The sequence below is a fragment of the Neophocaena asiaeorientalis genome, unplaced genomic scaffold (genome assembly GCF_003031525.2).
Source record: "Neophocaena asiaeorientalis asiaeorientalis breed wild unplaced genomic scaffold, Neophocaena_asiaeorientalis_V1.1 scaffold314, whole genome shotgun sequence".
Lineage (NCBI taxonomy): Eukaryota > Metazoa > Chordata > Mammalia > Artiodactyla > Phocoenidae > Neophocaena > Neophocaena asiaeorientalis.
This window is the reverse complement of record NW_020175489.1, coordinates 279,339-298,738: the sequence shown is the minus strand read 5'-3', so window position 1 is coordinate 298,738 and position 19,400 is coordinate 279,339. Positions and strand designations below refer to the sequence as shown.

The following is a 19,400-nucleotide window of genomic DNA, read 5'->3' as shown; positions in this document are numbered from 1 at the left end:
CCCCCAGGACCTTATTCTAAAAGTAGGAGAAAGCAAGTGGCAGGAAATCGTTATGATCCAGCAGCTGCGTGGAACTGGACTCAAAGGCCATACTAGAATTCATTCTGGGAGTTGACCTTCTTTTGAAATAGCTTTTGTTTCCTAATGCCTGAGAGCTTTTAAATATCCTTTGTTTTGCCCTATTTCCCTCTAGGCTCAGAGTGGATGTAAATGCTGATGTGGTGTGTCACGCCCTGGAGTTTTGTAAACAGGACCCTGGCCAACCCTTGTGTCACCTCTATCCCCTTCCCAAGGTGAGTGCTTTTTCATTCTGAATGTCAGATTATGGTGATATGCAAGCCCTTTGGAAATCTGGTAAGGGGAGGTTCAGCTTCACTGGCTCAGTGGTCTGGGGACAGGGACCGGAAAAATGACATTTTCCATTACATCGCCTGGAATAATATTCCCAAACTTCAATTTAGATCCCTCCCCCATGCCACCAAAGAATGTCTTTGCTGTTTATTTTAGACTGTAATCTAGAGCTGGGCCGGCAGTACATAGGAAATCTGACCAGCCAAGGTGAGAAGAGGTTAAATCCCTCTCTACCCTTTAAAAATCAAGCAAGTTACTTTTATAGAGTGACCAACTCATGCAGTTTGCCCAGGACTTTCCTGGTATAAGCAGCTGGAAGTCCCACATCCTGGGAAAACTTGGGCAGTTGTTCCCCCTTCTCTAAGCTTTATTGTTCTCACCCATAAAATTGGTCTAACAAAATACCTAAAAAACCTCCCTCATAGATTTGCTGGGGGAAGTAGGTGAACTAATATATATAAAATGCTTAGCACAATACCTGCTGCATAAATAAATATTAATAAAAATGGTAGCTAATATAATTATTACCAATATCATTATTATTCAGAGGTAACTTTTCAGAATACCGTGTGTACATTATATCATGTTGGACAATTTTTATTTTTTTTTTAATATTTATTTATGTATTTATTTTTTGGCTGCATTGGGTCGTAGTTGCAGCACATGGGATCTTTCACTGCAGCGTGTGGGCTCTTCATTGCAGTGCATGGACTTCTCTCTAGTTGTGGCACACAGGCTAATTAGTTGCGGTGCGAGGGCTCTCTAGTTGTGGCATGTGGGCTCCGTAGTTGCGGTGTGTGGGCTTAGTTGCCCTGCGGCTTGTGGGACCTTAGTTCCCTGACCAGGGATTGAACCGGCATCCCCTGCATTACAAGGCAGATTCTTAACCACTGGACCACCAGGGAAGTCCTGACAATTCTGAACTGGAATGCAGATGGAAACAGACAAATGTGGACACAATTTCCTGCTCATGCTATGAATGAGAGTATGATATTAGATCTGGTTAGGCCTCAAAATAATGATTTTCAGAAACTTCCTATAAAATAAAATAAAACAAAATAAGTAAAATAAAAAAATAAAATAAAATTCTATGCCCCCTTTCCCAGAATTATAGTCTTTCTATATATAACACAACAGGCTTCTGTTTTATTTGTAATTTCCTTTTTATTCTTATTGAAATAAAGTCATTTTAACACTTTTTGGCCTAACCAATGAACACGATTTGGGTTACTGGTAATAGTAAATATCATAAGGCTGTCTCCTTGAACAGGAAGAAAGAGATGCAAATACCTGGGGTACATGTGCATTTCATGCTACCTCGATTATTGACTAAGTGCCAGTTAAATTTCCCTTAATTCTACCTGAGAAGACGTGGTCTCCACTGATTTCTAGAAGAGTTAATTTTAATTAAAATATTTTTCCATATATTCAAATAGCATGCAAATATAATAATATTCACTGTTTGATAATGTACAGAAGTAACGTGTCTCTATGTACAAAGGCAAGTGATATGGGTTTTTGTGATTTCCTTAAATAACATCATTTTATATATTTTCACACTCACAGCTATACATAGTCACAAAATGTTCAACTTTAAACTATCCCATTTAAAATGACATTCTTTATTTTTATACTCTGTAGAATTTATACTCGAAATAGCATTTCCTTGTCCTCCCATCACCACCCCCTTTTCAATTCCCAACTTGGGAACATTTCGACCATCCTTTCTGGCTGGGAGAAAGTCGGAGGATTTCATCTCAGAAATGTTCAGCTTCCACCCCAGCTGGGCGTGCTCCCTGGTCCCTCCACCCTCCTCCTCAAATCGCATCACCAGCTTCCATTTCTACGGAGGACACAGAAAAGAGGGGCAGTTGGTGCAAATGTGGACAGCTTCATCCTCTTCTGCCTCCACAATTTCCTTTAATAGCAATAACTGATATTTACTGAGCATTCACTGTACTTACGCTTCATCCTGTCTAGTCCCCCAAATAGCCCCAGTGTGGAAGCACCATTATGACCCCTTTTCTAAGACTGAGGAAACTGAGGGTTAAAAAGGCTACAGAACTTGCTGAAAGTCACTCCCCTAAGAAAGACCAGAAATGGGATTCACATCCCTGTCCTTTGCTCAGAGAGGTTGGTTGGTCTCTCAACCTTGGTGTCAGTGTTTATTGAAAATACCCTCGGGGTATCTCTTCACAGTAGTCAACTGAAATCCCACCACCAGAAATTACCAATATTAAAATATTGGAGGGCTTCCCTGGTGGCGCAGTGGTTGAGAATCCGCCTGCCGATGCAGGGGATGCGGGTTCGTGCCCCGGTCCGGGAAGATCCCACATGTCGCGGAGCGGCTGCGCCCGTGAGCCATGGCCGCTGAGCCTGCGCGTCCGGAGCCTGTGCTCCGCAACGGGAGAGGCCACGGCAGTGAGAGGCCCGCATACCGAAAAAATATATATATATATATATAGGATATTTTCCTTTTAATTTTTAAATAAATTATATTAATTTCTTTGAGAGTTATGATAATGTTATATGTACAAATTTTTATCCTACTCTTCCCCCTTAACATTACATTTTGAGTATGCATTTTTTTAAATGGTACATATCAGACCTACTTTTCATTCCCATGGCACACAAATTACACCTACAAAGCAGGTGTGAATTAGAAGTAAAGATACAGATATAATTTCCAGCCTGCCAGAGCCTTCCTCATGACGCTTCCAGTCAATAACCCCCCCCGCCAATACAGCCACTACTCTGAAATCTACCACCACAGATTACTTCATTTATATAAAGTTCTACTCTTGAATTTCATGTAAATGGAAGAATACAATATATTCTTCTTTGTGTCTGGTTTCTTTTGTCTGTGAGAGTCATCTGTGTTATTACAAGTAACAGTATCATTGCATGAAGTTTTCACACAATCATCTTTTGATGTTACTCCTGCTATAGCTTCCCAACTAGTTCAACCAAATCTGCTCTTGACCTCTATTTCTTTCTCTTTTTTTTGTGGTACGCGGGCCTCTCACTGTTGTGGCCTCTCCCGTTGCGGAGCACAGGCTCCGGATGCGCAGGCTCAGCGGCCATGGCTCACGGGCCCAGCCGCTCTGTGGCATGTGGGATCTTCCTGGACCGGGGCACGAACCCGTGTCCCCCGCATTGGCAGGCGGACTCCCAACCACTGAGCCACCAGGGAAGCCCTCCTGACCTCTTTCCAATAAATTTTCCATACGGATGACAGAAATGTCTTTCTATAAAATAGATATGATCTTGTCCACTCCAAAATCTTTGCCTGAAGGATGAGGAAGCCATCCCTGACTCCTTTTACACACTCTTCTTCTTGTCAAAGCTCCTGTAGCTTCTTTCTTTGAACTTGCCTTGTCTTGAATGATAGGCCTGCATGATCATCTGTAGTCTCTCCCACTAGGCTATAACCTCCAGGAGGTCAGATTCTATCTTGTTCATCTATGTATACCCAATGTCTAGGGTGGTGCCTTATACATAACAAAGAAATATTTGTTGAATGAATAAACGACATGCCACTAGTTTCTTATTTGCATTGCTGATGGAAATTCTAATTGTCCTTACTTCATGGCCACACTAATTTTCCTGTTGCGTACCTCTAATCGTATTATTTCCCCCAGGCTATGACCTCCACATTGCCTGCACAATTAAGTACACATTTTCACTTAGCATTTTAGGATTCTCAAAAAGCCTTCCTGGACCTCTACTATTATCCTTGTGTAGCTCATGCTGTAGACCAAAAGGAGTGATTGGCTCCCCTTTGAACCCATCTCAATCTTCCCAACCCTGCACCTTTGCACCTCTTAGTCAATCCTTCTACCCAGAATGCCCCGTCAACACCAAGCAATCCTTCTAGTTCATCTCATTGTCACCTTCTCTGTAAAATAACTCTTAATCCTCTCCACAAAATGTTAACTCTCCTCTCAACCAACAGCATGAAATACCTTTTCGAGTACTACAATGTGCCCGTACTTTTCTAAACGTTTCATGTATATTAATCATCCAATCTTATGAAATGAGCATTGTCGTCACCCACACGTTATGGATGAGGAAAGGGAGTCACAGAGATATTAAGTTTACATAGATTTCCTTATTAGAATGTAAATATATCAGGCAGCAGCTCTGCATCTTGCCCATCTTTGTCGCCTCCATCCTGCCAGGCACATACGTGGTATGTGAGTAATGTACCAGGCACTGCACTTTACATACGTGATCTCATTTAGCCGTGCTCTTGGGGGTGTATTTATTTTGCAGGTGAGGAAACTGAGACTAAAAGGTAAGGAGTTTGCCTAGGTGACACAGCTAGTCAGGGGCAAGGAGAGGATTCAGCCCTGGGTCTGTTTGTCCTTAAAGCCAAGTACTTACCACTGTGCTCTGTGCCTCACTGATACCCCTGGGGTATTGGTATTCTGAGTCAAACCACTGCTCCTGGGCCAGCTAGTTCCTCACAAGCAGGACTCTGCACCCTCAATGTCCTGCTTTTCATGCGTTTCAGATTCCGGTAAAATGTAGTATGATGCAAGCCATCGTCCCTGCGAAATGCACGCTATGGAGTAGAGGGACAAAGGGGTCTCTCTGCTCCAGGGGCCTGCAGGGGCGAAGCCCCGCAGTGCAGAGCAACAGGTGCCTGACTTAAGTGGCGCCAAAAGCGAAAGGTGGGACCGCATGTAGCGACTGCAGCGAACCCCTGTTCATTATCTACAGCAACGCTGAAATTCCAGCCCGCTTCTCGCCAGTCCTTTCATCACATCTCCATATCCTTCTCTACCATGCGTTCAAAAATGACAAACTCCTTCCATCATTAATTGAAGCAAGAAACAGTCTACAGTGTTCAGCGGGCACGAGGGGGATGGAGTGGGAGTAGGCGGAGTGGAGGGAAGAAGAGGACAAGACAGGGAGAAAAGAGAGAGGAGGGGAGGAGAGAGAAGAGGAGAGGAGAAGGAAAAGTGCAGACTGTGTTGTAAAGACCACCCAGATGGTTTTGTGCTACTCTGGGGGGATTATTTATAGCATTCCTCTCTCATTTGCACACAAAGCAAGGCCCTGCCTGCTGCCAGTGTGCATGGGCATGAGCACGATCCCGACACCACAGCTCTCCAGCTGAAAACTGTATGTGGTTTCTTCATGTGTGCCCTGTTGCTTTAAACCTCTCATTTTTAGATCAGAGGGTTACCGTGTACGAGCCCTGATTGGTCCTGGTGCAGCCTGGAGCCTCCGCAGTATTATGCTGCTCCCTCCTGGGTCCCTTAACTCTGAGATCCCCAAGCAGACTCTGTGGCTTTGAACTGGCCTCCTTCCTCACCAACCCTGAGCTGGAGGGACGGGCCGTACTTAGCAACATCTCTAAGGCATAGTCAAGACTCACTTCACACCACTTTGATCTACATTACAAGAGAATTATGTTCAGAATGTGTGTGCTAGTGGAGATAGATTCTTCTATTTCCCTGGGGCCTCCAACCCATTTAAACGACTGCAAAAGAGACCTGCTGCCTTAGGAAAGCAATCCAGACTTTGCAACAGCTTTTCCCACAGTAAATCCGATTTCTGCAGGAACCAGAAGCTCTCCAGTGCTGAGTGTGTGGGCGTGTGTGCATGTACACGGAATTCGTGTTTCCCTGGAATCAAACTACCAGGAAGCCGACATAAGGAGAAAGTTAGCACTTTTTATGAGAAAGCGACACAGGACAAATTCTCGTTCAACTGAGGAATAAACAATCTGACCTCAGGAATTTATATTTTTTAAACATTAAGTGTCAGATAAAATATCTGGTGTCTCTTTTAATGGGAGGTAATAGGGTTTAGGGAAAAATTATAGAGGGATAGGAAATTTAACATTTTCTAAGATTTATTAATCACTAAATTTCCTTCTGTACAATGGACAGTGCCTTTCCGTTCATAATGATGTGCTTAGCTCTGTGAGCCTGCAATGTGCTTTACCGTTTAATCGCCCCCAAACTCCGTTTTTTTTTTTTTAATAAGATTTTTATTTTGGAATAATTTCAAGTTTACAAAAAAGTTGTGAAGATTCCATAGACAGCACACCCTCACCCAAGTTTCCCCTAATGTTAACATTTTAACATTACTTGGTCAAAACTAAAGAAGCCAACATTACCCTTGTACGTGACTAGTAACCAAACTTCAAAGTTGATTTGGATTTCACTAGTTTTTCCTCTAATGTCCTTCCTCTGTTCCAGGATCTAATCCAGGACACACATTGCATTTAGGGTCTCCCTAGTCTCCTCTAGTCTATGATGGGTTTTCAATCTTTCCTTGCTTTTCATGACCTTGACAGTTTTCAGGCGTACTGGTTAAGTATGTTCATTAAATGTCCCTCAAATTGGGATTTGTTTGATGTTTTTATATTGATTAGACAGAGTCTTTTTTTTTTTTTTTGGAAGGAACACCACAGAGGTTAAGTGCCCTTCTCGTCACATTTTATCAGGGGTACCTGATACCCACATGACATCCAGGGGGACGTTAACCTTGATCACTTTGTTAAGGTGGTGTTTGCCAGGCTTCCTCATGGGAAAGTCACTATTTTTCCCTTTTCCTTTTCTCTGTTCTTTAGAACTGGGTCACTAAGTCCAAACCACACTCAATAGGATGGGGGCTCTAAGCCCACCTCCTGGAGAAGGGAGTATATTATTTGGAATTCTTCTGCAAAGATATATCTCCCCTTCCCTACTTATGTATCCAGTTATTCATTTATGTCAATATAGAGTTGTGTATATGTATTTCATACTTTGAGTTATAATTCAGTACTACGTTACTTATTTTCTTGCTCAGATTTTTTCAGCTTTGGCCACTGGGAGCTCTTTCGGGTTTGCCCTGGGTCCTTTTGACACAGCTCCATTCCATTGCTTTTTTTTTTTCTTTGCTTATTGTCTTTCTTTCTTCCTTTCTTCATTCCTTCTTTTTTTCCTTTCTTTCTTTAGAATTTCCTTACTTTCTGGTAATGCCAGATGATCCAGGGTCATCTTGTATTTTTCCTGCCCCATCCCTACAATCCACCACTTTCGAAGGAGACCTGGTTCCTTTTATTGGAGGATGGTGTTTAGAAACTGAGATCTGGTTGCTGGGTGTGCCTGTTGTTACTAGGATGGCATTGCTTCTAGATCCTCCTAGAGGAGAGTTTAGTAAAGTATATTTGTATGTATGTAAGCCATGAATCTACCCATCTGTGTGTGTGTGTGTGGACATGACTTCATACTGATGTCTCCAACTTTAGTATAGTATCACAGGGCCAAACTCTATTTTATAGGTATAGTTATCAAATTTTACCTCTGAGGCTTAAGGTATTGACCCAGGTCTCATACCTAGTGAGTAGAACCTGAACTCAACCTGCAGCTCTTCACATCAGCACACCTGTGTTTGGCATAAATTATGAAGCACATTCAGAGTAGCCAGTCCTCAGTGTCAGAAAGTAAACATGGCTCTGGTTTTAGCTTTAATGAAATATTATGAAGAGCTTAATTTCCAAGAACCTTGCACAAGTATCCCAACTTTCTCATTACCAGTTAAATCATATAGTCAGTCACTCACATAGTCAGTCATGCCTCAACAAACATTTCTCAAGCACTTACTGTGTGCCAGCCCTGCTGCGAGGCACCCTGAGTAAGCTATCTCTTTTGACCATCACGTATCTGCAGGACAGATATGATTCCCCCATTTTATTTATAAATAAGTCTACTGAGACCTAGAGGATTAAAAGCCTTGCCTAACGTCCTGTAGCTTCTACAGAATGATTCCGTTTTCTTTTTTCCGGCAGCAAATATTTATAGAGAATGAATTATGTAGGACAGTATCCCGGCAAATGAGGTGGGCAATCGCGATGCAAAGAGTGATTCTAGACAGGGAGACCAACTTGTAGACAAACTATGATGAAGAGACAAGTAGGTGCAAAGAGGAACAGAAAGCTCAGCAGAGAAGGGCTGGGCCCTCCCTGGAAGGAGTGGAGGTGACTGTCTTCAAGGTGGAGTAAGTTTTGACACGGCACTCTAGGCCTCGCCTGTCTCTGCGCCTTGTTCTTGGGCCCTTTGCCCAGAACCCTTCCAGTTCTCTGCACGGTCAGCACCTTCTCCTCCTTCAGCTTTCTGTTGAAATGTCCCCTCCTCACAGGTGCCTTCCTCAAACCGCCCATCTGAAGAAGGTCTCCTTTGCTCTCACATAACACTGTTTCTTTCATAGCACTTGAGGGCAGGGACCATGTGTTTCTTGCTCACGATCATGTTTCCAGGACTGTGCAATGCCTGGCACAGTGTAGGTGCTTCATAAGATTTGTTAAATGAAAGCTAAGATGGGAAGGGCAGTTCTGAACATGTATGTGCTTCACTTCCTTTCTTGTGAGGATTTATCTGGTCTCAATGGAATATACCAGAGTGTAAAAGGTTTAGCTTATTTTAGAACGTGAAGCAGTTTTCAGAAATATGTATGGAGTCCCACCTCAGTGCATCTGGTTCAGTATTTCTGGGGTGAGCCTATGCACTTCTACAAAGCTTCTGATGAGCACTAAAGCGTGAGAAGTGTTGGCTCAAGCCTGAAAGCTGCCATCAACAAGCCTGAAAATTTTGTCTCTCCTCCTGCTACTGGCCTTTTCTTTGTCATCTCGTAGCTTACCAGACACCCAGAGTCACGTGTCTCCACTTATCCCTTAGCATTATCCTTGGTTCCTTGGTTTCTGCCCCTTTTCTCATGGATTCATTAACAAACTCTGTTTGTGGGTTTCTAGTCTCCAGTCCCCTGGGAATAAGGCCTCATAGAAGGGCTGAGGGAACTGGAGGTTTTAGAAATAATCTATTTAGAGTTCACTCCTTTTTTATGGATTTTCTCCTAACAGTATGCTAATTGGGCAAGGTTGCACTGAAATGATCTACACCCAAGGAAGAAAATGAGGATACCTATTAACCTGCTCAGGTCTCTCCCATTCCAAAAATTAAATTAAAAAATAAACCTCCCCAAACCCCCATTCCTCTCCAGCTACAATCAAATTTCTCTGCTGCCTCTAATTGAGGGGCATTTCAATAGGGTGGTTATGAGCACAGGTCTTAGAGCCAGAGCACCTGGGCTCAAAGCCTGGCTGCATTTCTTACTCTGTCTCTCCTGAAGCAAGTTGCTCAATCACTCTGGGCCTCAGTTTCTTCATCTATAAAATGGTGATAATACTCAGACTTCATACGGTTGTTGTGAATATTTAACAATTTAATATATAGTTCTATGTGTATTTATACGCATACATACATACAAGTGTGTATATGTATTGTCTGAGGGGGGAGGGGACTGAGTTTTAGGACAGTGCTCTGCTTATAATAAGTACTAATAAGCGTTAGCCACCGCAGTAGCAGAATCCAGCAACTTTTTAAAAGAGGAGAGCTTTTCTTCACCTCCCATTTGCTTCTCAAGCTACTGCAGGCTGGCCTCTAGCCCCATCACTCTAATGAAACACTTCTCCTTAAGGCCACCAATGACCTCCTAAACATCAAATCTAAAAACCTTTCTTACCCATCATCTGCTGCATTTGACACTTCTTGCCACTCCCTTCCCGAGAAACTCCTCTGCCCTTTTCTGGTTCTCTTTGCACTACTCTGTCCCTTTGAGGGTTACCCTTCCCTTCCTAAGCACCAGGACCCACCCAACCAAGACTCTGCTCACTCCGGGCTTTCTCCCTGAGTGATTATAGGCAGGACAGCCTGGTGGCTAAGCACAGAGATTCAGATGCCAGCCTGAGGGTGTCAGTGACCTTGGCTCCACCGTGTATTTGCTGAGTGATTTGAGATGTATCACCTCACTTCCTTGTGTTTCTTCATATGTTAAGTGGGGAATATAGTCGAGCTTACCTCCAAGGGCTAATGTCAGGATTACATAAATTAATATGTGTGGAAATTCTTAGAATAGTGACTGGTCATTATAAACATACAGAATGTTTGCTCTTGTAAGCCTCACAAATGAAGCTCAAGACTTTCCTCAGAGCTTCTGCCAGCGCATACAGCTTCCAGATAAATATCCTCGTCTGTAGGTCCCAAAGACGCCTTGAACATAACATGTCGGAAACCGGACTATCGTCTTTTCCACACATCAGCTGTCCCTCCCATATTCCATACCTCAGTTTTGAAACCACCTTTCACCCACCTAAATGGTCCTTTCTAGTCTATTCCCCTTCTCCATCCTCCATTCCACCTGCCTAATTCAGGGGCTTATCATTTCTAGGATGGAGTACTGCAACAACGTTGTAACTGATATCTCTAACTCCAGCCTTGAAATCCTCAAATCCAGGCACCAAAGTGATGTTTCCAAACGCAAATCAGACCATGTTCCCTTTCCTGCTTAAATCCCTCAGAGCCATCCATCAAGGTCAGGACGAAGTCTGAGTTCCATTAGTTAGCCTGTCCCTACCTACCCAGCCTTTTTCTTGGAGAAACTGCCTTATCTACTTCTCTCCAGCAACTCAACACTTCTTATCATTTCCATCACATCCTGCTGGGTCTCACCTCCCAGCCTTGCTCTATCTCCCCCTGTACCTATAATATACCCTTTCCCTGAGTCATCCTTTAAGACCCAGATCAGTTGTCACCTTCTGGTAGAAACCATCTGACACGTATGCTCTCACTCCAGTGAGGATCAGACTCCCTTCCTCATTGTCCCCAAGATACGGTATCCTAACAGCTATCATTGCACTTTCGGTGTTGCATTTTAGTCATTAGTTTAAGTGTCTGGCTCTATGAGACTGACTGCTGGACTACGAGTTGTAAAGCTGGGACTATACCTGAGCCAGCTCTCTCTCCCCACTGCCTGGGATGCATGTAGGAGGCTGGCACACTACTTATGCACAATAAATGCATATTGAATGAATGGGCTTACATTTGAACTCAGTTCTTTCTATAAAATAGGACAGTAGTGCCTTGGTAATACCCCTTCTCTCTACATTCCTTCCCATCACTTGCTGGAGTCTGTACTCCCAGAGCATCTTCTTCTTTATCTTTTTTACAGACCCAACCTAAGCCTTAAGATGTCTTGATCCCATTTTTTTTAACAATAAAGTATTTTTTAATTAAAAAAAAAAGATGTCTTGATCCATCTATCTAGACTTGGGCCTTTCCTGCCACTAATCTTCCAGATGACTCATCATGGGCATTCATTCTGTCCTTTCCAGTTCTCCACTCTGACCAAGGCCATAGTTATCTCCCAGAAATGCATCTCTGCATTATTCCCCTATTGAGACAGCCTAGAGTTCATTGTAATAGGAGCCTCAAACTTGAATAGTTTGGGAGGCATGTTCTCAGAGGCTACCACAGTTCTTGGAATCAAGTATATGTTCAATAAATGGTGATTTTTTTAAATAAAATGAAGTAATGAATGAGCAGTGAGGTCGAATTGGCAAGAGGATTGGAGTTTAGCATCTCCTCTGTTTAAAACCAAACTGTTGTCTAGTAACCATCAATTATTCCTTTGTTCTTGATCAAGAAAAGTAATCTCTGACCCCGAGCTCCATTTTGTTCGTCATGGTGTGTGTGTGTGTGTGTGTGTGTGTGTGTAAATTTCTTTAACCTATCTGTGTTATGACTTGGCTTTTTTTGTGGCAGGTACATAGAAAATAAAAATGATTAAGTGTTCTCAGTTTAACAGAATCTCTGTGACAAACAAGGAAAGGAAATTGCTTCCTCTGTCATCGTGGTTACATTGAAGCCTCCAAGGTTACTACCATGGACAACTCTAGCAAAATAGTAGCTCAAAACCTGAACTAAATAGAAAAAATTAAGCTTCTCTTCTCCTTCAGTTGTCTGGTCAACCTACCCAACTTGTATTTGCTCTTCTCCTGTTCTCCACCCTAACTCTGTATAGTACGTGAGTGTTTTCTCACAAATCCAGGACTACGAGAAAACAAATTATTACATAAGAAAGAAGGCATTTGTGTGATCGTCAGAGTTTTAGGTTAAGGAAATTTCCTTCTTGAGTGATAGCTATTCTTCAACTGTGACTTGGCAAATCATTAGAAAATCAAATGTTATTTTTGAAGGGAACAAAAATCCGAGAAAGAATAACCTACAGGGCTTCCCTGGTGGTGCAGTGGTTGAGAGTCCACCTGCCGACGCAGGGGACACGGGTTCGTGCCCCGGTCTGGGAGGATCCCACATGCCGCAGAGCGGCTGGGCCCGTGAGCCATGGCTGCTGAGCCTGCGCGTCCGGAGCCTGTGCTCCACAACGGGAGAGGCTGCAACAGTGAGAGGCCCGCGTACCGCAAAAAAAAAAAAAAAAAGAATAACCTACAGCTTTGGAACATTTTTTGTGTACCTTGATATTCTGGAAGACTTAATAAAGTTTTCCAAATTACCTCACTTAATAAACTCATAGCTGTGTCTGGAAGACAACCATATCTCTGATAACTGAGGCCAGAAATGGTACTAAGGTGAAAAGAGCCTTGGCTAAACCTGATAGGCTTTCAAGGCATGGACAGTCATTCTCTTCCTCTCATAATAGCATTTACTAAGCCCCTATTGTATGATAGGTACACATTAGGGGCTGAAAAACAAAAGGCAATTGACAACCACAATCTGAGTGGCTGTAACATACCCAAAGCTGGACTAAGTACTTATCATACATCATCTAAAATCCTCCCACACAATTGCGAAGTTATTCCATTATCCCAATTTTATACATGAGAAACCAAAATTCAAGTAAATTGTTGGTTGTGGAGTTGTTTACTTGACAGTATTTCTAAGGTTCCTCTTTAAGCATCTCAGGAAATTATGAGCAGTGAGATAAATTACAGGAGAATATAGCCATCTAGATGCACAAAAGTCAGCTTAAAAGCTTCAACTGGAACAGAATATAGTATCTAAAAATAAACCCCAATGCATTTGAGATTCTTGTTTTTGATAAAAAAAAGATAGCCTTTCAGATCAGTGGCAAAATACTGGTTTATTCAGTACATGTGTGGGATTAAAAACTAGCCATCTGGGGAATAAAATTTAAGCTAGGTGTTTATCTATTCCTTATGGCAAAATATATCCCAAATAAATTAAAGGTTGAATCATAAAGAATGGAACCATAAAACAAGAAAAACCTGAGCAATTTTATTCATAATTTGCCCAAAGTCACAAAGGGAAATATGAATACATCTAACTTATAAAAGCCTGGCATACACAAAGTCAAAAGACAAATGGCAAACTGGAAAATGTTTTTGTAATATGCCATACTATAAATTATTTTCTCCATGATTCAAAGAGCTCTTACAAAATCAAAAAGAAAAAACAGAGCAAAGGCTGCAAAAAAAATTGGTCTATAGAAGAAGAAGATCAAGGGGCCAAAAATGACAGGGAGATATGATGATCCTTTTCTCATAATTAAAAAAGTGAAAACTAAATAAGATTCCATCTACCTCTTATGTATTCTGCAAAACTCTCTGAAGTTCATTAGACAAGAAATTATCACAGAAACAGAAAGGCTGTAAATATCAGAGACCACTAAATTAAATTGCTCTCTGAAGACTTGAAGGTTTAAAACTCTAACAGAACTTAGAACAACATTTAACAGCATACTTGGATGTATAGTCTGCTATTCAATAATTTCCCCCAGCATTTCAAAGGACTTGACAGACGTTCCAAGCCGTATTTTGGTTTAAGTCTATATTTGGAATCTTGGAGAATGTATCTACTGAGACTTATTTAAAGTCTTTTTTGGGGGTCATTAAGCTCTTAGCAATCCCAAGAATCTTCAGTGGATAGTACTAACAATGCAAATGTTAAGTTACCCTTGACTTCTGATAAGTAGAAGAAATCAGATAATTCCAAGGAAGGTACTTACTTATATGGTATTCAAATTTGGAAATGTTTCTAGCCTGCTTTTAAGAAGTTAAAAAATAATGACAACTATATATCTCTTGAGAATATGCTTTCTTCCCTTAGCTCAAGAAAAGCTAATGACCCTATTGAATTTGAAAAGTTCTAAAAGATACTTACCTAAGATATCTAAAAGATATCTTACCTAATTAATCACCCACATCTGAGCTCAGATCAGAAGTCATTTCTTCTAAGTAGTTTTCCTTGATGCCCCAAGTTAAGTTAGGTCCTCTAGGATTCCTCTTCTTTCATGGCATTCCATGCTTCCAGAACTTATCCCAATTGTAATTAAACGGTTGTACAATAAGATAAATAACTGTAAAATTATTATTTAATGTCTGCCCCATCTGTTAACATGTAAGTTCCATGAAAGCAGATAATCTGGCTGATTTATTTCTCGAGTTCCCTGTGACTTCCCCAGAGCCCAGCACATTTCACTGCATATATTAATTGCTCAATAAATATTTGTTCAATGAGCAGTATTGTATACAGAATGATGGCCTCCCCAAAGAGGTCCACATTCTAGTCCTCACAATCTGTGAATGTTGCCTTACATGGCAAAAAAGACTTTGCAAGCATGATTAAGTTAAGGTTCTATAGATGGAGAGATTATCCTGAATCATCTGGACGAGCCCAGTGTAATCACAGGGGTCCTTATAAGAGAAAGGCAGGAGGTTCAGCATGAGAGAAGAAAATGTGACAACAGATATATTGGTCAGAGTGATGAGGCCATCAGCCAAGGAATGGGTGCAGCTGCTAGAAACCGAAAAGGCAAGAAACAGATTCTCCCCCTGGAAAGTACAGAGGGAACCAGCCCTGCTGATACATGATTTTAGCCTCCTAAGACTCATTTAGGACTTCTGGCCTCCAGAGCTAAAAAAGAATAAATTTGTGGGGACTTCCCGGGTGGTCCAGTGGTTAAGACTCCGTGCTTCCACTGCAGAGGGCATGGGTTCGATCTCTGCTCAGGGAACTAAAGATCCCACAGGTTGAGTGGCATGGCCAAAAAAAAAAAGAATAAATTTGTGTTGTTTTTAAGCTACCAAATTTGTGGTAATTTGTTATGGCAACAGTAGGAAACTAAGATGAAGAAATTGATTAATTGTGTAACATAAGGCAGGACTGATCTAGGAACCCGAACACAAATAGAATAACAGTAAAAAATTTGAATAGTATGTTACAAAGTACTTGACCCAAGACAAACCAATAACCGAACCACACCCACTATCTGATGAACTCAATTATTTGCCAGAAATCATGTGTTTAAAGAGTAGGACAATATCAAATAATAAGAAAAACCCATGGAGTCCAGCCATGGAGAACTTGAGCACATGCCCAGGTACTAGGGAAGAAACTGTCAAAATGAAACAAAATTCATCGTGAGGCCTTGGACAATTGGACAAGGCCTTGGACAAGGTTGTGGACTGCTCAACTATAAAGTAAGGATAAGAACTGTTCATTCCTACCTTGCTGGGTAGGTATATGGCATATACAGTGCCTGATAGAGAACCTGATACATAGAAGAACCTCTGTAAGTATGTAGTGATGATGGCAGTGGCGGTGGTTAGAGTAAAATCAGTGAATTATATCAGGAAAAGTTGTGGGGTGGGAATAGTGTTATTTAAAATAAGACTTTTTTTAAATAGGTATTTCCTATAGAAACGGATAAAAGCAGTGTGACTAAATGTACTCAGGATACCAATAGCTCCACAGTGCAGAACTGGTCCAGGAGAAGAAAAGGAGGAAATTTAGCTAATGGTAAAATATGTATGAAGAAAAGACATTTAGTGATATAAGGGAATGCATTCAAAAGTGGTGGTATTTTCTGTTACTCTTACAGTTCTTTCTTTCTCTCTCTCCTTTTTTGGTCTCTGGAAGAAGAAAATGAAATGAACAGATTTCATTTTTTTCCACGTATCTTAAAGTCATAAAGCTGGGAAATGTGGGAACATGAAAATCAAATTGGACTTTGGTAGAGCTAAATCCTATGCATTGGAAAATAGCCACTGTAGGTTATGGTGGAATGCAGATAAAATAAGAAACCAGCAAATTCCAGGCAGACATGCCACTATTGGATAAAAACTTATATGAGCAAAGCCATCATGAGTATATGCTGCTGTGTGCTCTGATGATCAAGCAAAGTGTCGACCTCTCCCCTTTTGTAGACTGCTAGGGAGCCATGCCATGTTGTCCTTGGAATCTTCCACGTCCTTGAATAAAGGAGTGCAGTATACATATCCATGGTTCTTTGGGCTGTAAGATCCTAGGCTGAGGGCTTGTATCTCTGTAAGCCTGTGTGATGGCTTCCTCTGCAATTCACTCCTGAGAGTGTTAAATAGACTCTGAAGGGGATTTGAAACGGGAATAAGGAAACATTACAATCAAAGGGAGAAAGTAATGAGAGGCTGGAAAGATTTGGCCGTAACAGATTGCAGGATCACATGAGTACTTCCAGAACCAAGCCCCTCGTTGTTGATGGGGAATCTGCTTATGCCTCAGATGATCGCTCTCAGTGAGTCAGAAGCATCATTACAGATTCCAACTAGGAGAGTTTTATATCCAGCTCACAATCTATTCCCCAACTTTCTCTCCAACCACTGATTACAGTTGCACCCTCCATCCTGAAGTTGTAATTTTTCAGAAGATGGAAGCATGGTCTTCATGCTTTAGAAACAATGGCTTAAACGCTAGATTGTGGACAGTGAAAAGTTACCAAGGAGAGAGAGCGATTATCTTCATTTTCACATTGCTTACCATTTGCCCCCTTTGCCTGTCGTTAAGACAAGCAAGCAAAATTAGCTTTAACAAATGTTTTTGAGTCCTTCCATCCAATTTTACAGATAGAAAGCAGACGCTCAGAGGTTACATAATTTAACCATGGCCATCTGCAAGCAGAGCTGGTGGTTCAGGTCTCTGGACTCCAGCACCTTTCCCACCATTGCCACACTATTTTCCAAGAAGGAAGTATGCCTGAAATTTTAATACAAGCCAGATAATATGACTCATGAGGTCATTTAGGCTCAGGGGAATGGCAAGTGTACCTCTTATGGAGTGTGGATGACTTAATGCAGAGAATCACACGGTTGGGGGAGAGCTCTGGCTCTGTATGCCAAGCACCTGCGCAAATGTGTAGAAATTCATGTAACCTAGGGACAAGTGCAGTTGTAAGCATATGATTGATAATGAAAGGAGAAAGAAATATTCATTCAGCCAGTCATTTCTCTGTGTAATCATTCATTCTATTCATTCATTTCACAAGCACTTATTAAGTATCTATGTCATGCCATGAATTATATATTAGGGATGTAATAGTGAATGACACATAATCCTTCTCATCAAGGGTTTTATAACTTGGGAGAGAAGATTGACAGCAAACTGTGATAAGACTACAATGTAGAAAGTGTTAAGTAATAATTACTCTTATCCCTATTTTATAGATGAGGTAACTGGGTCTTAGAGTAGATGCATAACTTGCCCAAAGTCACAGAGCCAATAAGTGGCACAGTCCAGATTCAATTCAGACCTGTGTGACACAAAAATCCTTGCTTTTACTCCCACTCTGGGAGATGCTAATAGGTGTGCTAGAGAAGAAAATTGTTGTTGTTTTAAGTTTTAAAAGTTTGGGAAATCTGTAAACTAAATGTCCTACTGGGAGAGCCACAGCACATATTAGCATATTCAAGGGTTTGAGCCACTTTGTGGTAAGGAATACTATTTAGAAAGGCATTTCCCAAACATTCAAATGTTTCAGCCAAAGCACACTGCACTGTATTGACAACGATGGGAAAACAGGCAGAGAATGTAGTGTGCAGGGGATGCTCCGGAACTCAACACAACGTCCCTCGACTTTTCAGGAGTATTGGTGAATTGGACAGGACACATTCACAAAGTGGACCTTCTCAGGTTCTGTGATGTTAAAGGATTGAATTCTGGTACGCTCAGGATGAAGGAAATAAGGAAAAATCGTATTTTTAGGCAGGAGTTTCTACAGGGAATAATTTTTAGTGATGGGGTTATCTGCTATCAATTATAGCAGCAGTAGATTTGAAAATTACAGAAAGTGCCTTTTGTTCACGTGGTACTTTGACAGCAGTGACAGGCTCCACAAAGGAGAAAGCCCCTGGGACGTGAAATGATTTTAGATGTGAGTTTCTTATTGTCAAAGAGCAGGCATTTATGAGGGGGTTTGAGGGTGGGCAGAAGATCTCTGATCTACTCCAGATCTTTTCTAGAAGTTTATTAGGACAGGCTGTTCCTCTCCCCCAGATTTCATGGCGTAAGTTGATTTACAAATGGAGCAAGGTTTGAACGAAGCCATCCTCATGGACTTGACTGCCCCCTGAAGGCAGTAAGTACATAAATAACTCCAGCAGAAGGCAGACCAGAAGAGTTAAGAGAGAAGGACAAAAGCGCTTTGAGGCCATTTCTGTTAGGTACAAAGACAAATGTAGGAAGCTCCGCTGCTTCTAATTTTTTATCAGATAGTGGAGTGTCGGGCCTTTGGGTGGAATTTGCTGGTCTATTATTATATCTGCTTTCCACTGTATCCTACAGTGGCTATTTTTCAATACATAGGATTTAGCTTTACCAAAGCATTTTTTAAAAGCACTTACGATTTTTCTTTTTTAATGTTGGTTATTAGTGCACTTAATCTGTGGGAGACAGTGGTGCTCTGGTCAAGCCAAGACCCGATAAATCTGCCCTCAGCATTCCAGGGAGGACCCCAAAAGCAGCAGCTGTGCCCAGTACTAAAGGGATCAGAAGGCATTTGGTGAAGCCCTTGTCACTTCCTCTTCTTCTTTATTTTTTGGTTGTCTTTATCCCTCACTAAACATTGATCTCCCCTGAGAACTGAGCTGGATTAAAATCAAATCAGTTATCTCGAGGGGATCCAAGTGGCCTCTCCTAAAAAGACATTGCCAATACCCTCTCTCTGCTTCATCTCACTTCTATTTACTGTATTTACTGTACTAGTTCCTGGTGTTTCCTTGCCAGCCCAGAAACTATGGGAGGGCAGGCAGGTCTGTTCTCCCCCAGATCTCCAGGGTCCTCACCACATCCCTGTGCTGGGAACAAATCATTTTCTTCTTCAGTAAGAAACAGGGCAACATGTATTGAATTCTTTTTTTTAAAAAGCATGTACTGCTGAATTTGTGTTCATTATTGAATATTTAGAAAACACAGAAAAGAACCAAA

At 41.6% G+C, this 19,400-nt stretch overlaps 1 protein-coding gene across 9 annotated transcripts in view; it reads left to right on the top strand.

Moving 5' to 3' along the window:
• Positions 1-19,400, top strand: part of AOAH (acyloxyacyl hydrolase) — a 170,977-nt gene that overhangs the window by 31,096 nt on the left and 120,481 nt on the right. For all 9 annotated transcript variants that reach the window (XM_024768886.1, XM_024768885.1, XM_024768882.1 and 6 more), the window contains one exon: positions 194-293. In XM_024768886.1, the coding sequence (XP_024624654.1) occupies positions 194-293 (100 nt within the window). The remainder of the gene's footprint in view (positions 1-193; positions 294-19,400) is intronic.